Genomic DNA, 15,053 nt, shown 5'->3' with positions numbered 1-15,053 from the left:
CAAATCCAAAAAAATAAAATAAAATAAAATCAGGGAGACCTCAACAGACTAAGGGAGAGACTGAGGAAAGGAAGGAAGGACAGACGAAGCCGAGTGAGATCCACAGACACCAGCCTCCACCGATTCAATGACCTGAGGAGGAAGCAGATTGTGTCTGAGTTTCGATAGATGCTGGTGTGGTGGATCTGGCATGCATGAAAATCTCCACCAAAGAGGGGAGCCGTCGACCCCTGCCAGGACAGAGCAAGCGCAACACCTCAGGGCCCCCCAGGCCGCGGCAGCGTCAAAGGACGACCCCCGGGCCCCGCCAGGGCCACCGGCCGGAGAGCAAACCCAGGAGCAGGAGCGCCCCCCACCCCAACACGGCCCGCGCCCCCGACCCAACGCAGCAGGACGGGGCACTGCAGGCCCGCCAGGCACCCCACCGGCCCCCAACCCCCGCACCCCCCACAATTGCAATATGTTTGATATTTGTCAAAATGCCAAATATCGGCCGATAATCGGTCTATCCCTAGTTCTTACCTTCTTTATTGTAAACACACAAACGGCTGCGCTCCCCCCTTCCTGCGATGCATTCAGGAGTCTGAGGTTATTACAATCCTTCTGTTCTCGTTCCAGCCAACAGTTAGTATCTCTATTGGGTTGTGCCCATAAAATAATATATTGTAGCTGGTTGGCCATATAGTAGTGCATAAAATTTGGTGCCTCTAGACCTCCTTTGGATTTATTTTTCTGAAGAGTAGATAGACTAATCTTTGCTTTTTTTTTATTCCAGTAAAATTTTGTAACGGCTGAGTCCAACAACTGGAACCAGTTAGCCGTAGGTTTAAATGGAATCATTGAGAAAAAATAGTTTATTTTGGGTAAAACTTTCATTTTAATAGTGGCTATTCGTCCTATTAGAGAAATAGGAAGATTATTCCAGCGCTCCAAGTCACTATAAATGCTATCCAGAAGTGGAGTAAAGTTTAAAATAATTAAATCAGTTAATTTAGGTGAGATTTTTATGCCTAAGTATTTTAAATTACCTATAGGAAATGAGTAGTGTGGGTCCTGGCTTGCAGGGTTCCATGAATTTTCTGTAATAGGTAGAAGTGTTGATTTTGTCCAGTTAATAGAATAGTCTGATAACTGTGAGAATCTAGTTATTAAGTTAAATACTTCCCCTAACGAAATAGCAGACTTTTCTAAATAAAGTAAAATATCATCGGCATATAGATTAATTTAATGTTCTGTTACCCCAGAGTGAATTCCTTGAATCCTTCTTTCCTGGCGTATGGCTAATGCAAGCGGTTCAATAAATATTGCAAATAATAAAGGCGACAGTGGGCATCCCTATCTTGTGCCTCTCTGTAGAGTAAAACTCTTATAATCCCATTAGTAGTAACAGTAGCTTTAGGAGAATCATATAATACTGACACCCAGTGAATAAATGACTTCCCAAAGCCAAATTTATTTAAAACTCATTTTTTACCCGTAGTACAAGAAGGGGAGTAACCAGATGAGATTTTATTTAACAAGGTTTGAGTAAAATATATATGGTTGAAAAGCTCAGTTGAAGGCACCGCTGTCTCTCTGTGGAAGCCGGAGCAACATGTATTGATGGAAATTTGGAGAATTTATCAAATTGATAGTTGTCTCAGATCTTACTAGTCTGCCAGATCTTACTAATCGATATTAGTTTTCAAAATCAAACGTCCTTCATCACAAAGATTTGTCTCCCTGGATTATCCTGCGCCTTCAAAACAATTACAATACAATATTAAAATGTACAAGTCTTACATTTTTAGTTACTGAGCTCGGCAGGCGCCTGGCACGGCGGGGAGCTCAAAATATGGAAAACAATAACATTGGTACAAAGTTGTAAGCAATTACGTACAGTGACACAACCACCACATATTTTTCAAGAATACATTTTATTACATTAAAGATTCAGTTTCCCCCCTAATTGTACAATGGAATGTTACGATTCCCCTTTGGAAATGTTGTTAAAAATGTTTGATTTAGTCATTTCCAACTCCAACACATCCACACAACCGTTACTCAATTGAAATTTGGGGAGTCCAAGTGGGCAAAAAAAATAAACCAAGACAGCTGGGCGGTGTTGCATTTAGCACTTCGTTGTTTGTTGAAAGTACATCTGACTAATTGCCTTAACTAACACACAGTTTACTTTTGTGTGAAGAGGGGCTACAAGTGTTATAAAAAATATCAGTTGCAATAATCAAATATATTCAATGGTGTGTAGGTTCTGCGCTTCCGCGTCAAACTTCAATGCCATGTGGCGGAAAATAATGACAAATTATGCAAGAAAGCGTGACAAAAATAATAATAATTAAGGACCCACTGCAATAAGATGATGACTGCAGATAGAAGATCATATATATATATATATATATATATATATATATATATATATATATTGAGCATTTGCTTTGGAGCCGAGGTCCAATCTGTCCTCACAAGAAAACACAAATGAGATATCGGCGAGAACAATACTTGGATTGCTTATCAGAACAGATACAACTACAACTCTGTAGTTCAAGACAAGAACATGAAGACAAAAAAAATTAAGCAAGAACCCCAATCAGCAAAATCGAGTGATTGCAATGCAACATTGGGAGGGAAGAAGCGCGGTTGTGAAGGAAGCATGTTAAGTAGGACCAATTTGAGCAAAGACTGATACCATCGTCTCGTGTTGTCAAGCGCTCGTCCCAGAGCAGCACCGACAGACTGAGCATGATGTGACCAGTGGCCTGCCCCGCATTCATCCTCGGCCTCCGTTCAGGTCAACGACAGCGTCGCTGGAGTTGTGAAATTTCAATTAAGGTTAAGGATGATCCTCTCGCTCTTACAAACATAAATACACTGCTGCAGCTCTGCCCCAGCACTTGGAGCGTTATTTTCCAGAGGGATGTTGGAGTCCTGTTGATGCACACAGTCTGTGTAATAGTATACAGGGTGGGCAGGATAGGAATTGTCAATCGTTCTCTGGAGCACAGATTTGGACTATTTTTCGTGTGCCATTTTTTCTTTCCACTTTTATTCAAATATTCTTACAGGATTTCGTATTTATCGACAACAAAGGAGGTCTCTGAAGAGAATCGAACGGAGGTGTCTCCATCTACGAGAGTCACTTTGGCAACCTGATGCACAGAGAAAAACAAAAGACGGTCATCATTAGCATGTGTCAGACAGGCGGCAAAGCACACAGTACATTCAAATCAGCCAATAATGCAAGACTTTCAAAGACCTAAAATAACAACATGATGCGAACCCTGCTTTCATTCATCGGCACAGGTTGTGCTTGACCACATAACGTTAGTTCACCGTCACTCACTTGTGGATCGTGAGGCTAGAGGAGACGTAGTAACAGGAATGTAATATTATGTCATGTTTAGACTAGTGAGATCACATATAACAGACACTTGTCAAGAAATGATTAAGGTTTACTTCCATTTTAATAGTACAGTAATTTCTGGAATATAAGGCGCTCCTGACTATAAGCTGCGCTAACTAAATTTGGGGAATACTTTAGTTTGTTACACATATAAGCCGCACTCGATTGTAAGCCGCAGGTCTTACTGTCCCGGTATTGACTATTTGCACCGACGTCACGTGATCACGTGACTGCCCTATGACGGACGGCGGAAGGAAATGATTGTTGAATGGAAGTGGACGTGACCCGGAGCAACTTTGTGACTTAGCGACTGTTATTTTACATATTAAAAGTTATTATTGCCCATAGAGCCATGGAATCTATTACTTAAACCGAAGTTCGCCTGTCAGTCGAGTTGCACATTTAGTCGGGACTCATAGAGCGCGGTATTTACTTTAGTTGGAGATCGCTAGTTTGAAAACAGCCCCTTACCTTTTGTTGAATGCTATTTTTACCAAGTTAATCAAATCGCTGACTTTGCCGGAATTCACAGCGCACGACCTATATCATTATGTAGTCAATGCCGTCTCTCCTCCTTACAACGGGGCTGATTCAAAAGCTTGTCGCTGGCTGAGTCTCTGGGACGAGATGCTACGCTCACGCCGGGGGACAATATACCTTGTAATGCAAAGGTAAAACTTGTTTATCATGGTAACTGACTTCTTTTTTACATTGTCCGTTCTATATTGAAACGCTGTGATGATGTTATGTTACTATGTTTACTAGCATGGAACAAATGACTATCGTAGTGGCAAGCTATGCAGTCATTTCATGAATATGACTCCGGCTCCAGAGTGAAAAACAAGCACAAAGACGAAATCCCCCCTTATTAAACAGTCAAATGCACTTAACAGTTTTGAAGAGGGTACATTTTAAAACTAAGCTGTGTGTTCGTGCAGTTGCAGTGGACGCTAACTATCTGGCTCGTTGATTTGATTTGAAAGACGCTATTTGACACCTCTGTTACCATCTTTGTTAGAGTGTACGTTTACTAGTAAAATATATGAACATTTATCGACTAATTACAACATTTATCTACTAACTTCATAAAAAAATAATCACTGCGAATAGTAGGTATGCGATAAAAAGCACCATTTGGTTTACTCCTTTGTCTGTACAACCGACCGCAGTTATATATGACCATTTTATAAGATAATCGATTAGATAAAGGACTTTACGCTGTACGAGATTCAATGGTTACAATACAGGCAAGTGGCTCTTTTGCCGTCCAGAGTCCTGTAGGGGGCGTTCCCATGAGGGCTGAGACGTCACGTGCAAAAAGGTTAATATAAGGGTTGCTGCTTTTTCTTTTCCATAATAAAGGCCGCAAATTGTCTCGCTCTCGTTCTATCTCTCCTACTGTATTTGGGCTCACTTGTTTTGTTTTGCTCTGCCTGACGCTCTTGCGCTGCCTTTATGGTGCGCCCCCTTGTGATCTGATGGAGAGAATGTTTACCAGAGATATTGAGGAAGGTCCGTGACGATTGACAGAAAACTTTGAAGAAAATTAATGAATTTAGTATTGACGGAAGTGGATTTTCAATGTAATCGTCAATCCGTCAATAAATTCAGCAATCTGTCAATGACGAATGTCCCATTTTGGTGACAGATTGATGAATGACAATTGACGCAACATTGACGGATGCCCACTTCGAGTGACTGAAACATTGACGGACGCTTATTTCGCTGCACAATCGATGAATGACGGATTGACGATTCGGCTTAAAATACTGACGGGTTGACGATGACGGATTGACGATGACGGAAGGGCGTCCCGACTGTTGACGATTGCTGAACCGCAGTGATGGTGCGGGATGGATCCTAACTTGCATACGTCAGCTAGTATGGATCCGCTCGTTTTCTTGGGTTGGGAGGGGCTGGTGCTTAAAGAGCAGGAAGGACCTACAATGCTCAGAGATGGGTGAGCGGAGGTAAACACCACTTCAGGGGTGTTTTTGGTGAGGAATTAGCATTTTTAAATTGCTAAAAGCTGAAGAAAAAGTTTATTTTGCATGATACAGACCCTTTAATGCATTTCATCACTTCAACCGCTGCTTCTCCTCTTATTCGCGTCTCCTCTCTCACACCGGTATTTATGAGAACACTTTCGAGATCACCTCGTGTTCGTGTCCTCTTGGTGAAAATAGTGGTGGTGAAGTTCAGATTTATACTATAAGTGAAGTACCAACTCTAGTAGTTATGAGATGTGACGCATAGAGAGGGCAATAAAGGCGTAAGGCCCTCGCGATTAGTCAACTAATTGGATTGTATGTAAATTGCGGCATATTGCGCCAGCAAACAGCTGCTTTTTTAAATATGTACAAATTTGTAATTAAAAACAATTAAGATGATAATACATTCAACTTTTATTAAACTTTGCCGATTGTACGAGCAGGCGTGCATGAAATGTATGGCAGTTTTCTATTCTAATCATTTTGAAGTTCCAGTTCCTGATCATACAAAACAGCCACAGTTGGGCGGACAATACCTTGAAATAAACCCGGGTATCGGTACTCACCCACCCCTAATATTTTGTCTTTTCCTATTCATAAAGCAATCAATCAGTCACAAGTTCTCTACCCAAGTTCATACCTGGATGACGCAGTAGTTGCGTTTGGACACAAAGGACACATTAACGGGAAAGAAGTCATTGGGCTGTCCACTAATGCTGAACTCCAGGCTGCCAGTCTTGTTGTTGGCATCGATGACAGGTAGGCACCATTCCAGGATGTTTCGCCTGCTGTCGTGTTTGTACTCTCCGTCCAGATCTCCGATCACAGGAGCACCCACGCCAGACCTGCACGGGCACAGACCCACCTTGTGATGACACCTACAGATTTATTTTTCTAATACAGATGGCCAGATCCCATTTTTAACTAATTCAAATCCCAAAACATGCAAATACGTTTTTTAATACTTGGTCCTTCACTCCCAAAAACGTATTCATGCGTTTTGTTTTTTAAATGCAGGAACATACAGAAGGCTTTGATGCAGACTCTGACATGAAGAGGTGGCTTAAAGCAATGGTAGTTATTACCAAAACAGCCAGCAGGTGGCAGCAGGGTATAAGAGATCAGCCAGGATCACATTGCAACAAGCTCTTTTTGACGGTGTTTTCAACAAGAAAAATTATTAAACTTAGGTATGTTAATTGCTGCAAAACAGAAATAGATACAAATATATATTTTTCCTGATGAAAGAAGCGACTAATCGTTCTCTTGGTAAGTTCCATGTTTTTATAGCAAAAGAACACAATAGTCTGTGGGACTTACATTCGTCAAAATCCAGTATAACAGCCGGGAGCGAAAGTGGTTGCTCCAATGAAAATGGCTGTGAGTGAATGAGCTAGTAATGCCAACTATGTCACTGTGTGTTTGAACTATCCAAAAAGATTTGATCTACTTACGGCACAGGTATGGTAATGACCACGTCATTGAGTTCCAGGCTCTCCTCCTGCAGCTCGTATTCGATGTTGACGTCACAGCCGTTGCCGCTCTCTGAAGGCCAGCAGTTAACTGAGGGATGAATGATACGTTGTGAAAAGGACCACTGACAGTCAACAAAAGCAAGAGTCCATTGAAGGGAAGTTGATGTAATTAATTGCATGTATTCTTTGTCTTTGTCTTTCCCGTTAATATTCGTCGGGCTCTCGTCAGACGGGTTGGGGACATGTAGTGGACGAAGGGATCATGGCGAATTTAAATGTTCAAAATTTTATGGCGGCAAGAAAAACAGTTTGCGAAAATGTGAACATCTTTGCTACATTTATCGGACAATATGGCTTTCGTTTCAATCACTCAACTACCATGGCGTTAACTGAAGAAATTTGCACAGCCATGGATAAAAAAACACGTTTTAGTAAATTTACAAAAAGCATTTGACACCTTAGATCATGAAATATTATTGCATAAATTGTTTAAATATGGTATAAGAGGTGTCACACATCAATGGGTTGCCAGTTATTTATGAAATAGAAAACAATATGTTGAATTTAATAGTAGGCAATCAAAACACAGTTATGTAAATTGTGGGGTGCCCCAGGGATCAAATCTTTTGGGGGGAGAGCTCAGTATTGTTCATTCTGTAATCTTACCGATTCAACATGTCATCATCATTGCTTTATATGGGGATCAATTCTGGGGCCAGTATTTTTTCTTCTTTATGTGAATGATGAACCATTTCGAAATTGTTAAAATGTATTTTGTTTGCAGATGACACCACTTTATTTTATGTCGGGAAAAATATATACAATGTATATTACAAGTAATAGAGAAAGAATTTAAGAATATTATTAAGTGGTTCAATGCTAACAGACATATAATATATAAATATTAGTAAAGCCAGATTTATGATTTTCAGTTGTAGAAATATGGATGTCAAAGCAACACTGACTGTGCAAGGCATAGAAATAGAATGAAATAAATTAAAAGTTTCTACGTATCATTATTGATAAACATTTAACATGGAAAGCGCATATAGAATATGTCAAACCTAAGGTGTCACAAACTGTAGCCGTGTTACGCAAGGTCAAAGAATCATTGTTATTGTTACATAATTCATTGATTGTTCCATACCTGACCTATTGCATTGAAGTGTGGGGTTGTGCAGCCAAAACCTACACTGAATCCATCTTTCTTTTACAGAAAAGTGCTATTCATGTTGTTTGCGGTTGTGGATACAAAGACCACACTAATCTATTATTTATACAACTAAAAACTTTCAAATGTAATTAATTGATGGAGTTTAACCGCCTTAAAATATTGTATAAAGCCCATCATGAAATCAAGAGGAACAGACATTTTTTCCAAACCTAAACATAGAACAAAACAAAAAGAACAATGTATTTCAACTCAAGATGTCAGTCTGTGGAATAATTTGGATTGTAAAACAAAATCTTCTCAGTCTATTTGTATTTTTTTTTTAATGTATAAAAGCAGTTATTGCAAAAATATATATAGCACAAGGACACACACTTGAATTATTTTGTAGAATTGTTATACTGAAAGCGTCTTGACCGATCGCTGTCATTCATTTTTTTTCTTTTTTGTGTTGATCAGAGGCAGACAAAACAAGTTTTACTTCTTTCTGTCCCATTTAATTTATTTTACACTTTACTTTGAATTTCAATATTGCTTTATATCGTCTTTTTTCTTTTACAAATGAATAAAATAAATGGAATTGAATCGGACCGTGGATGGATGTTGAAAAAACAGCATGCGCTGCGTTCGAGTAGGGATGGGTATCTTTCGCATATGAACCGGTTCGGTTCCAATTGTCAGTATCGGGGTATCCAGCTTGCGCATGCATCTAATTATGTCCTTTTCATCAAATGAGATGCAAGTTCACTTGGATGGAAACGATAGTTTTATTGCTGCTCGTCATTGTTAGTCCTTTGTGTGCTGCCGTTATCCTACTAACGTGGCTGCGTAAACAAATGCACGTAGGAATAGTCACCCGACGTGCAGAGCTCTTTATACCACTTTTGGTATAGAAGTGACTTTGGCGGGGGTTGATGTAATTTTGTATTGCTGCTTACTGCGCACTATTTGAGCTATAATCATGCAATAACCAATGCACTTGCAATTAGAGCACACAATAACAATTTTTTTGCTGTACATTTGGACTTACTGGTTAAAGGTATGAGTGACTCGTCTGTGGTCTGTAGTCTCCATTTCAGCAAGCCAATGTCACTGTTGAGAGGGAAGGACTTCTCAGGGTTCTTCAAGCCAATCACTGAGTCCGATGTGAACAACTTCTTGTCCACATTGGGATGTGTCTAAGGAGAACAGGGTGGTACATGTGTGGTCAATATACTGTATATAAAGTATGTACACAAGTTATGTATCTGGTGCTTTAATATGTGTTGAATGTAAGGCATATTAGTTAATATACAGACCCTTTTTTAAAAAAAGTTGATCATCATGGAAAAGTTAATTAATTTCCATAATTCCCTTCAAAAAGTCAAACTTTCATATATTATAGATTCAGGGCCCACAATTTAAGTTATTTCAAGTATTTATTTGTTTATTTTATACATTACATTATTTATCCATTATTTGGGCTTCAAGCTGATAAAACCCATTAAAACAGGATTTGAAAAAATTTAATATTGTGAAGAAATCATCATGAATACTTCTCTGTGTTTTGGATGGAAAAAAAATATTGATGGATGGTGTTAATTTCAAAACTATGTCAATCTTTAGTAATTGGTTGGAAATCCCCTTTGCCTTAATCACTGCCTCGATGCGCTGTGGTATTCATTGCCTGGGGGTCCTGGAAGGCCAGGTTTTCTTCATGCTTGCCATCAGCTTTGTTTTTGGGTGTGGTGGTCTTCATTTTCCTCTTGTAATATTGTATTATCAAAAACCGAGGCAGTGATTACGGCAAAGGGATTCCCAACCAACTACTGAAGATTGACATATTGTTTTGAAAATACCATCTATTCATCCATCTTTTTTTCCCATGCAAAACACTGGGAAGTATGCATGGTGATTTCTTCACAATTTTCAAATTTTTTGAAATCCTGTTTTTGTGAGTTTTATGAGCTGGGAATCCAAATTATGTAAACATAAAATAAATTAAAGTGTGGGCCCCAAATTTATGAAAGTTTGACTTTTTGAATGGAATTATGGACATTATTAAATTTTTCAAGGATAATCTATTTTTTTTTAATATATAAATAGGATCAGTAAGTTAGAAATGCAAAAACGCTTTGTTTGAAAATAATAATAATAATAATGTGATAGATATGTCAAATGACATTTTCACAACGTAGTTCAAAACTAGCTAATATAAACCAAGTTTACTAGGGATTTAGGCAGGAAAGCTTGACCACTTTTTTTCAGACTGATACCAGTACTCTAATTAAGTACTACAAGTACTTTTGATACATAAAATTCCCCTCCTCCAAAAACCAAAACAAAACAATGACAGATAATTTTAAATAAAGACCTAGATCAGGGATATTCAATTACTAATTCAGTTGGGCCAAATTTTCAAAACAAGAAATATAGCCAGACCAGACACATTAGGTGCCCAGTAAACAGCTGATAACAAATTTTAAACCAATATGGATGAAAAACATTCACTTTTTATTTATCTCCCTTTCAAATTTGGAAACATGGCAAAGGCATATCAAAAACAGCATAAAAACATACTTAAATCTGTTATTGACCAGAACCACAGGTGTTTTTTTTCACATAAATAAAAATACAGTAAAATAATTTTAATGCAAAAATACAATAACATTCTGTAAATAATAATTTTGGTCACATCTTTCCTAGGCATACCTCAAAGTGCATCATATAATTTGACTCTGGTTATGTATGAACTTGGAACATCACATTGTGTTTAAGCTCCCTGCGAAGTTTCACACACAAGACCATTTGATGCACGATATAGTGTAAGGACGTCATCAGGGGTGCAACAGCAGAGCAACGCGCTGCCCATACACTTCCCTGCTCGGGATGGCGTCCCATCTGTCACAATCATGCACACGCTCCATAACCAGACAGAAGAATGTTGAAAAAATCTCAAAAAAAAACTCTCCATTTGTGTGTCTTTCTAATGGCATTAAGACAATTCCTCTTGGAAGCACATGCAGTATTCAGGTCTGCCCGTTGACTTATCTACTGCTATGTGCATGACATTGAATTCATTCCACAGCGTTTCACTTTCAAACAAGTCTGTAGGTAGAATTTCAACCCTGGCAATCAAGGCAAACGTATCATATAAATACAAGACATTATGAGCTCTCTATTTCATGAGTATAAATTAGTTTTCCCTTAAAACCCTGACGTATATGATCTGACACATGCATTGCACGGATAATCCATTAGTGGACAGTATCACCCAACTGATGGCTTTTCCAGCGATCTTTCAAGATCGCCCCAATTGAGAAAGCAGAGACACCTATTCTTATGAATAGTGGGAAGTGTTCTTTCTGATTTTTGGAAATACTAATATGTTTGATATGTCTGTTTATTATTATATTTTTGACAGTTATAAATGTAAATGTGAGTTTAAAGCATTGTGACCGGATGTATCAAATATGGCCAGTGTTGTTATAGTTACTTTTTAAAAGTAAAGAGTTATAGTTAGTTACTTCTCTAAAAATTAACAAATTACTTCACTAGTTATTCAATTATATAATATCAAAAAGTAACTACGTTAAGTTACTTTACTATATACAGTGCTGCTCAAAAGTTTGTGAACCTCTTGAGCAATTTGGACTTTCCAATTGTTTCGACCTGATTTTGTTGTTCAATCTGAACTATTCAATTTTATATGAAATAACAGGTGTAGGTTTAGCATTTCAATGCATTGTTATTTTTTATTTTTTTTTATTTTTTAACTCTTTGACTGCCATAAACGTTATATAACATTTAGTAAAAACCTACGGAGGGGCGCCGAGGACGTTAAAAGACGTTCACTATGTTTTTATGTTGTTGTTTTTTTGGGAAACGGGTGGAGGAAAGCCTTGGGCAGCTGTACTGAAAGTATCAAGCAGATCTAGTTAGTATAATGACTCGTTTTGGCCCCTAGATGGCAGCGATGACTCTCTTTGGACAAGATTGGGTGGGCGTCAGTAGAAGACGTGAGGCGGAGCTAGAGTGTTGAGGGGACAATGGCTGATGATGCAACAATGGCTGATGAAGCAACAATGGCGACCGGTTGCAAGCAGCTCACGCTTGAGCATTTTTTTCAAAGACGGAAAGCATCGATCAATACTAAAAAGCGCATTGATGTCGACGATGATGATGATGGTGACTCCGAGCTTGACGCCAAAGTTGGAAGCCTTGACGCGACCGTTATGATCACGTAGTAAGCCTCACCGGCTAGCGACGCTAACGCCGGAAAACGCGCAGCACAACCAACCGGGTACTTCTGCACAAGCGGACATTCGATCGGACGATGGAGAGTAGTCGAAAAGCATCGACCAATGCACATTGATGATGATGATGATGGTATGTCCCGAGGTTGACGCCACAGTTGGAAGCATTGACGCGGCCGTTATTCTCTCGTCATAAAGCCTCACTGGCTAGCGCTGCTAACGCCGGAAAACGCGGAGCTGCACAAGCGGACATTCGATCGGGCGATGGAGAGTACCCCGAGTCCAATGCATATTCATCGGTGGAGCGGGTACAGTCTGATCACGGAGAAGACACTGGTTCTGGACTACGATGCCACCATGAATGGAGTGGATAAGATGGATCAGAACATCTACCACCCGGTAGGAACTGAAGGACATGAGGAAGCCAGACGTTACACCACCGTAACGTAACCGTAGCATGATCCTAATAGTAGACTTGATGGCAACACACACTGCAGTATATACTTGCTATTCCCCGGAAAAAACGGCCGGCAAGAAAGTGTAGCTTATGCACGCGAAGAGGCAATCGCAGTGAAACTAATCTGTTGTGCAAATCCTGTTGCGTCTCCTTGCACGCAGGGGAGTGTTACACAAAAAGAAAAACTGTCGTTGAAACATCCACATAATTGTAAATAGTACCACAGTTGCACACATTTGTAAATAGTTTGCCAAATTGTTGTCAAATTGTTAATAATTATAAACATAACTAGAAAAATTCCCGCGGAAATTTTGAATGGGCCTGCTAACTCTTTTCAATGAGCTGAACAGTTTAAACTTTCAACCATTGAAATCGGTCAAGAAATGTGCAAGTTAACCATAATCTACTAAAAGTATTACTGCCCCTTTAAGAAACATGCACATTCACGCACACACATTTGATTTTAACCAACATTTCAATGAGCTGAACAGTTTAAAATTTCAACCATTGAAATCGCTCAAGAAATGTAAAAGTTAACCAAAATCAACAGTATGTTACTGCCCCTTTAAGAAATATGCACATTCACGCACACACATTTGATTTTAAGTAACATTTCAATGAGCTGAACAGTTTAAAATTCAAACCATTGAAATCGGTCAAGAAATGTGGAATCTACCATAATTAACAGTATCTCACTGCCCCTTTACAAAACATGCACATTCACGCACACACATTTGATTTTAAGTTGTGAGGAGACGTCACGCACCAACACTCCATTGATTTGTATAGGATTACGCTCACCTCAAACAAAAGCCTCTCGCGACTTAACGGTTGAAGATGCGGATTCCAGAAATGGCTCGTTAGAACGGCAAGGGTTTGGGGAACGCGAGCATGTTCTCAGTTTTTTAATCGGATGAAAAATGACCAAATGAGAGCAGGTTGAAAACTTATGATTGATCGAAAATGAAGAGGGAAAAACGGCGAAAATTACATTGAAAAGAGATCAAAAATGTGCGACTTCTCCTCGCTTAAAGTGAAAATAAAGGTACTAAATGACACCGTAGCCAAATAAAACTTAGTTCTTCAGAAAGCAGAGGCTTGTGGCTACAAAATGTGCGAATTTGATGTCTAGTGAGCAAAGATTGTGGCCATGGTGACGAGTTGAAGTGAAACTTTTGGAAATATATTTTTTGGTTCCCGTCACTGAAAGCTTAATTGGGTATCAGAGTGGCGATTACACTCACTGTCTTTGAACCCGCACAGGGGGGAGAGCTTTCATTCCTTAATTTTTTTTTTGACACTGAGCTAAAGATGACAAAAATTCCAACAAAATGAGCTAATTTTCATATCGGTCGGTTAACGTATGCGCGCGCAGCGTGTCTTTGAAAAAGGTGCTTGATTGGAGTTGATCTCTTTCGGATTCCCATTCATTCCTATGGGACTTTATTTGGGAGTTTTTTGGGAATAGCGTCGCCATGGTAACTGGGAATTCTTATAAAAATAATGCCGCACCGAGTCAGATCGAGCCGCATCGTTTGATACCTCATTCGTGCCGGTGCGATCTACGGTACGGGCCGCATTTTAGCAGAAAAAATCGTGGAATAAAATATAAAAAAAATAATAAAAACTAGAAAAATTCCCGCGGAAATTTTGAATGGGCCTGCTAACTCTTGCAACTCTTTTCAATGAGCAGTTTAAAATTTCAACCGTTGAAATCGCTCAAGAAATGTGGAAGTTATAATCAACTAAAAGTATTACTGCCCCTTTAAGAAACATGCACATTCACGCACATACATTTCATTTTAACTAACATTTCAATGAGCTGAACAGTTTAAAATTTCAACCATTGAAATCGCTCAAGAAATGTAAAAGTTAACCATAATCAAGATCAAATAAAGTATCTTACTGTCCCTTTAAGAAATATGCACATTCACGCACACACATTTGATTTTAACCAACATTTCAATGAGCTGAACAGTTTAAAATTTAAACCATTGAAATCGCTCAAGAAATGTAAAAGTTAACCATAATCAACAGTATGTTACTGCCCCTTTAAGAAACATGCACATTCACGCACACACATTTGATTTTAAGTAACATTTCAATGAGCTGAACAGTTTAAAATTCAAACCATTGAAATCGGTCAAGAAATGTGGAATCTACCATAATTAACAGTATCTCACTGCCCCTTTACAAAACATGCACATTCACGCACACACATTTGATTTTAAGTTGTGAGGAGACGTCACGCACCAACACTCCATTGATTTGTATAGGATTACGCTCACCTCAAACAAAAGCCTCTCGCGACTTAACGGTTGAAG

The 15,053-nt window shown here is 39.0% G+C and overlaps 1 protein-coding gene across 1 annotated transcript in view; it reads right to left on the bottom strand.

Moving 5' to 3' along the window:
- Positions 1-1,897: 1,897 nt before the first annotated feature.
- arcn1b (archain 1b) overlaps positions 1,898-15,053 on the bottom strand; it is a 65,008-nt gene continuing 51,852 nt past the window's right edge. Inside the window, exons 7-10 of the mRNA XM_086079945.1 lie at positions 9,068-9,215; positions 6,846-6,954; positions 6,032-6,236; positions 1,898-3,146 (exon numbers count right to left, since the gene is read on the bottom strand). Of these exons, the coding sequence (XP_085936071.1) occupies positions 3,057-3,146; positions 6,032-6,236; positions 6,846-6,954; positions 9,068-9,215 (552 nt within the window). The 3' untranslated portion in view covers positions 1,898-3,056. The remainder of the gene's footprint in view (positions 3,147-6,031; positions 6,237-6,845; positions 6,955-9,067; positions 9,216-15,053) is intronic.

Source organism: Leptonotus elevatus, chromosome 7 (genome assembly GCF_054856555.1).
Source record: "Leptonotus elevatus isolate MCC_2025b chromosome 7, RoL_Lele_1.0, whole genome shotgun sequence".
Taxonomy (NCBI): Eukaryota; Metazoa; Chordata; class Actinopteri; order Syngnathiformes; family Syngnathidae; genus Leptonotus; species Leptonotus elevatus.
The sequence above is the reverse complement of the archived record's forward strand: the minus strand, read 5'-3'. Positions and strand labels throughout refer to the sequence as shown.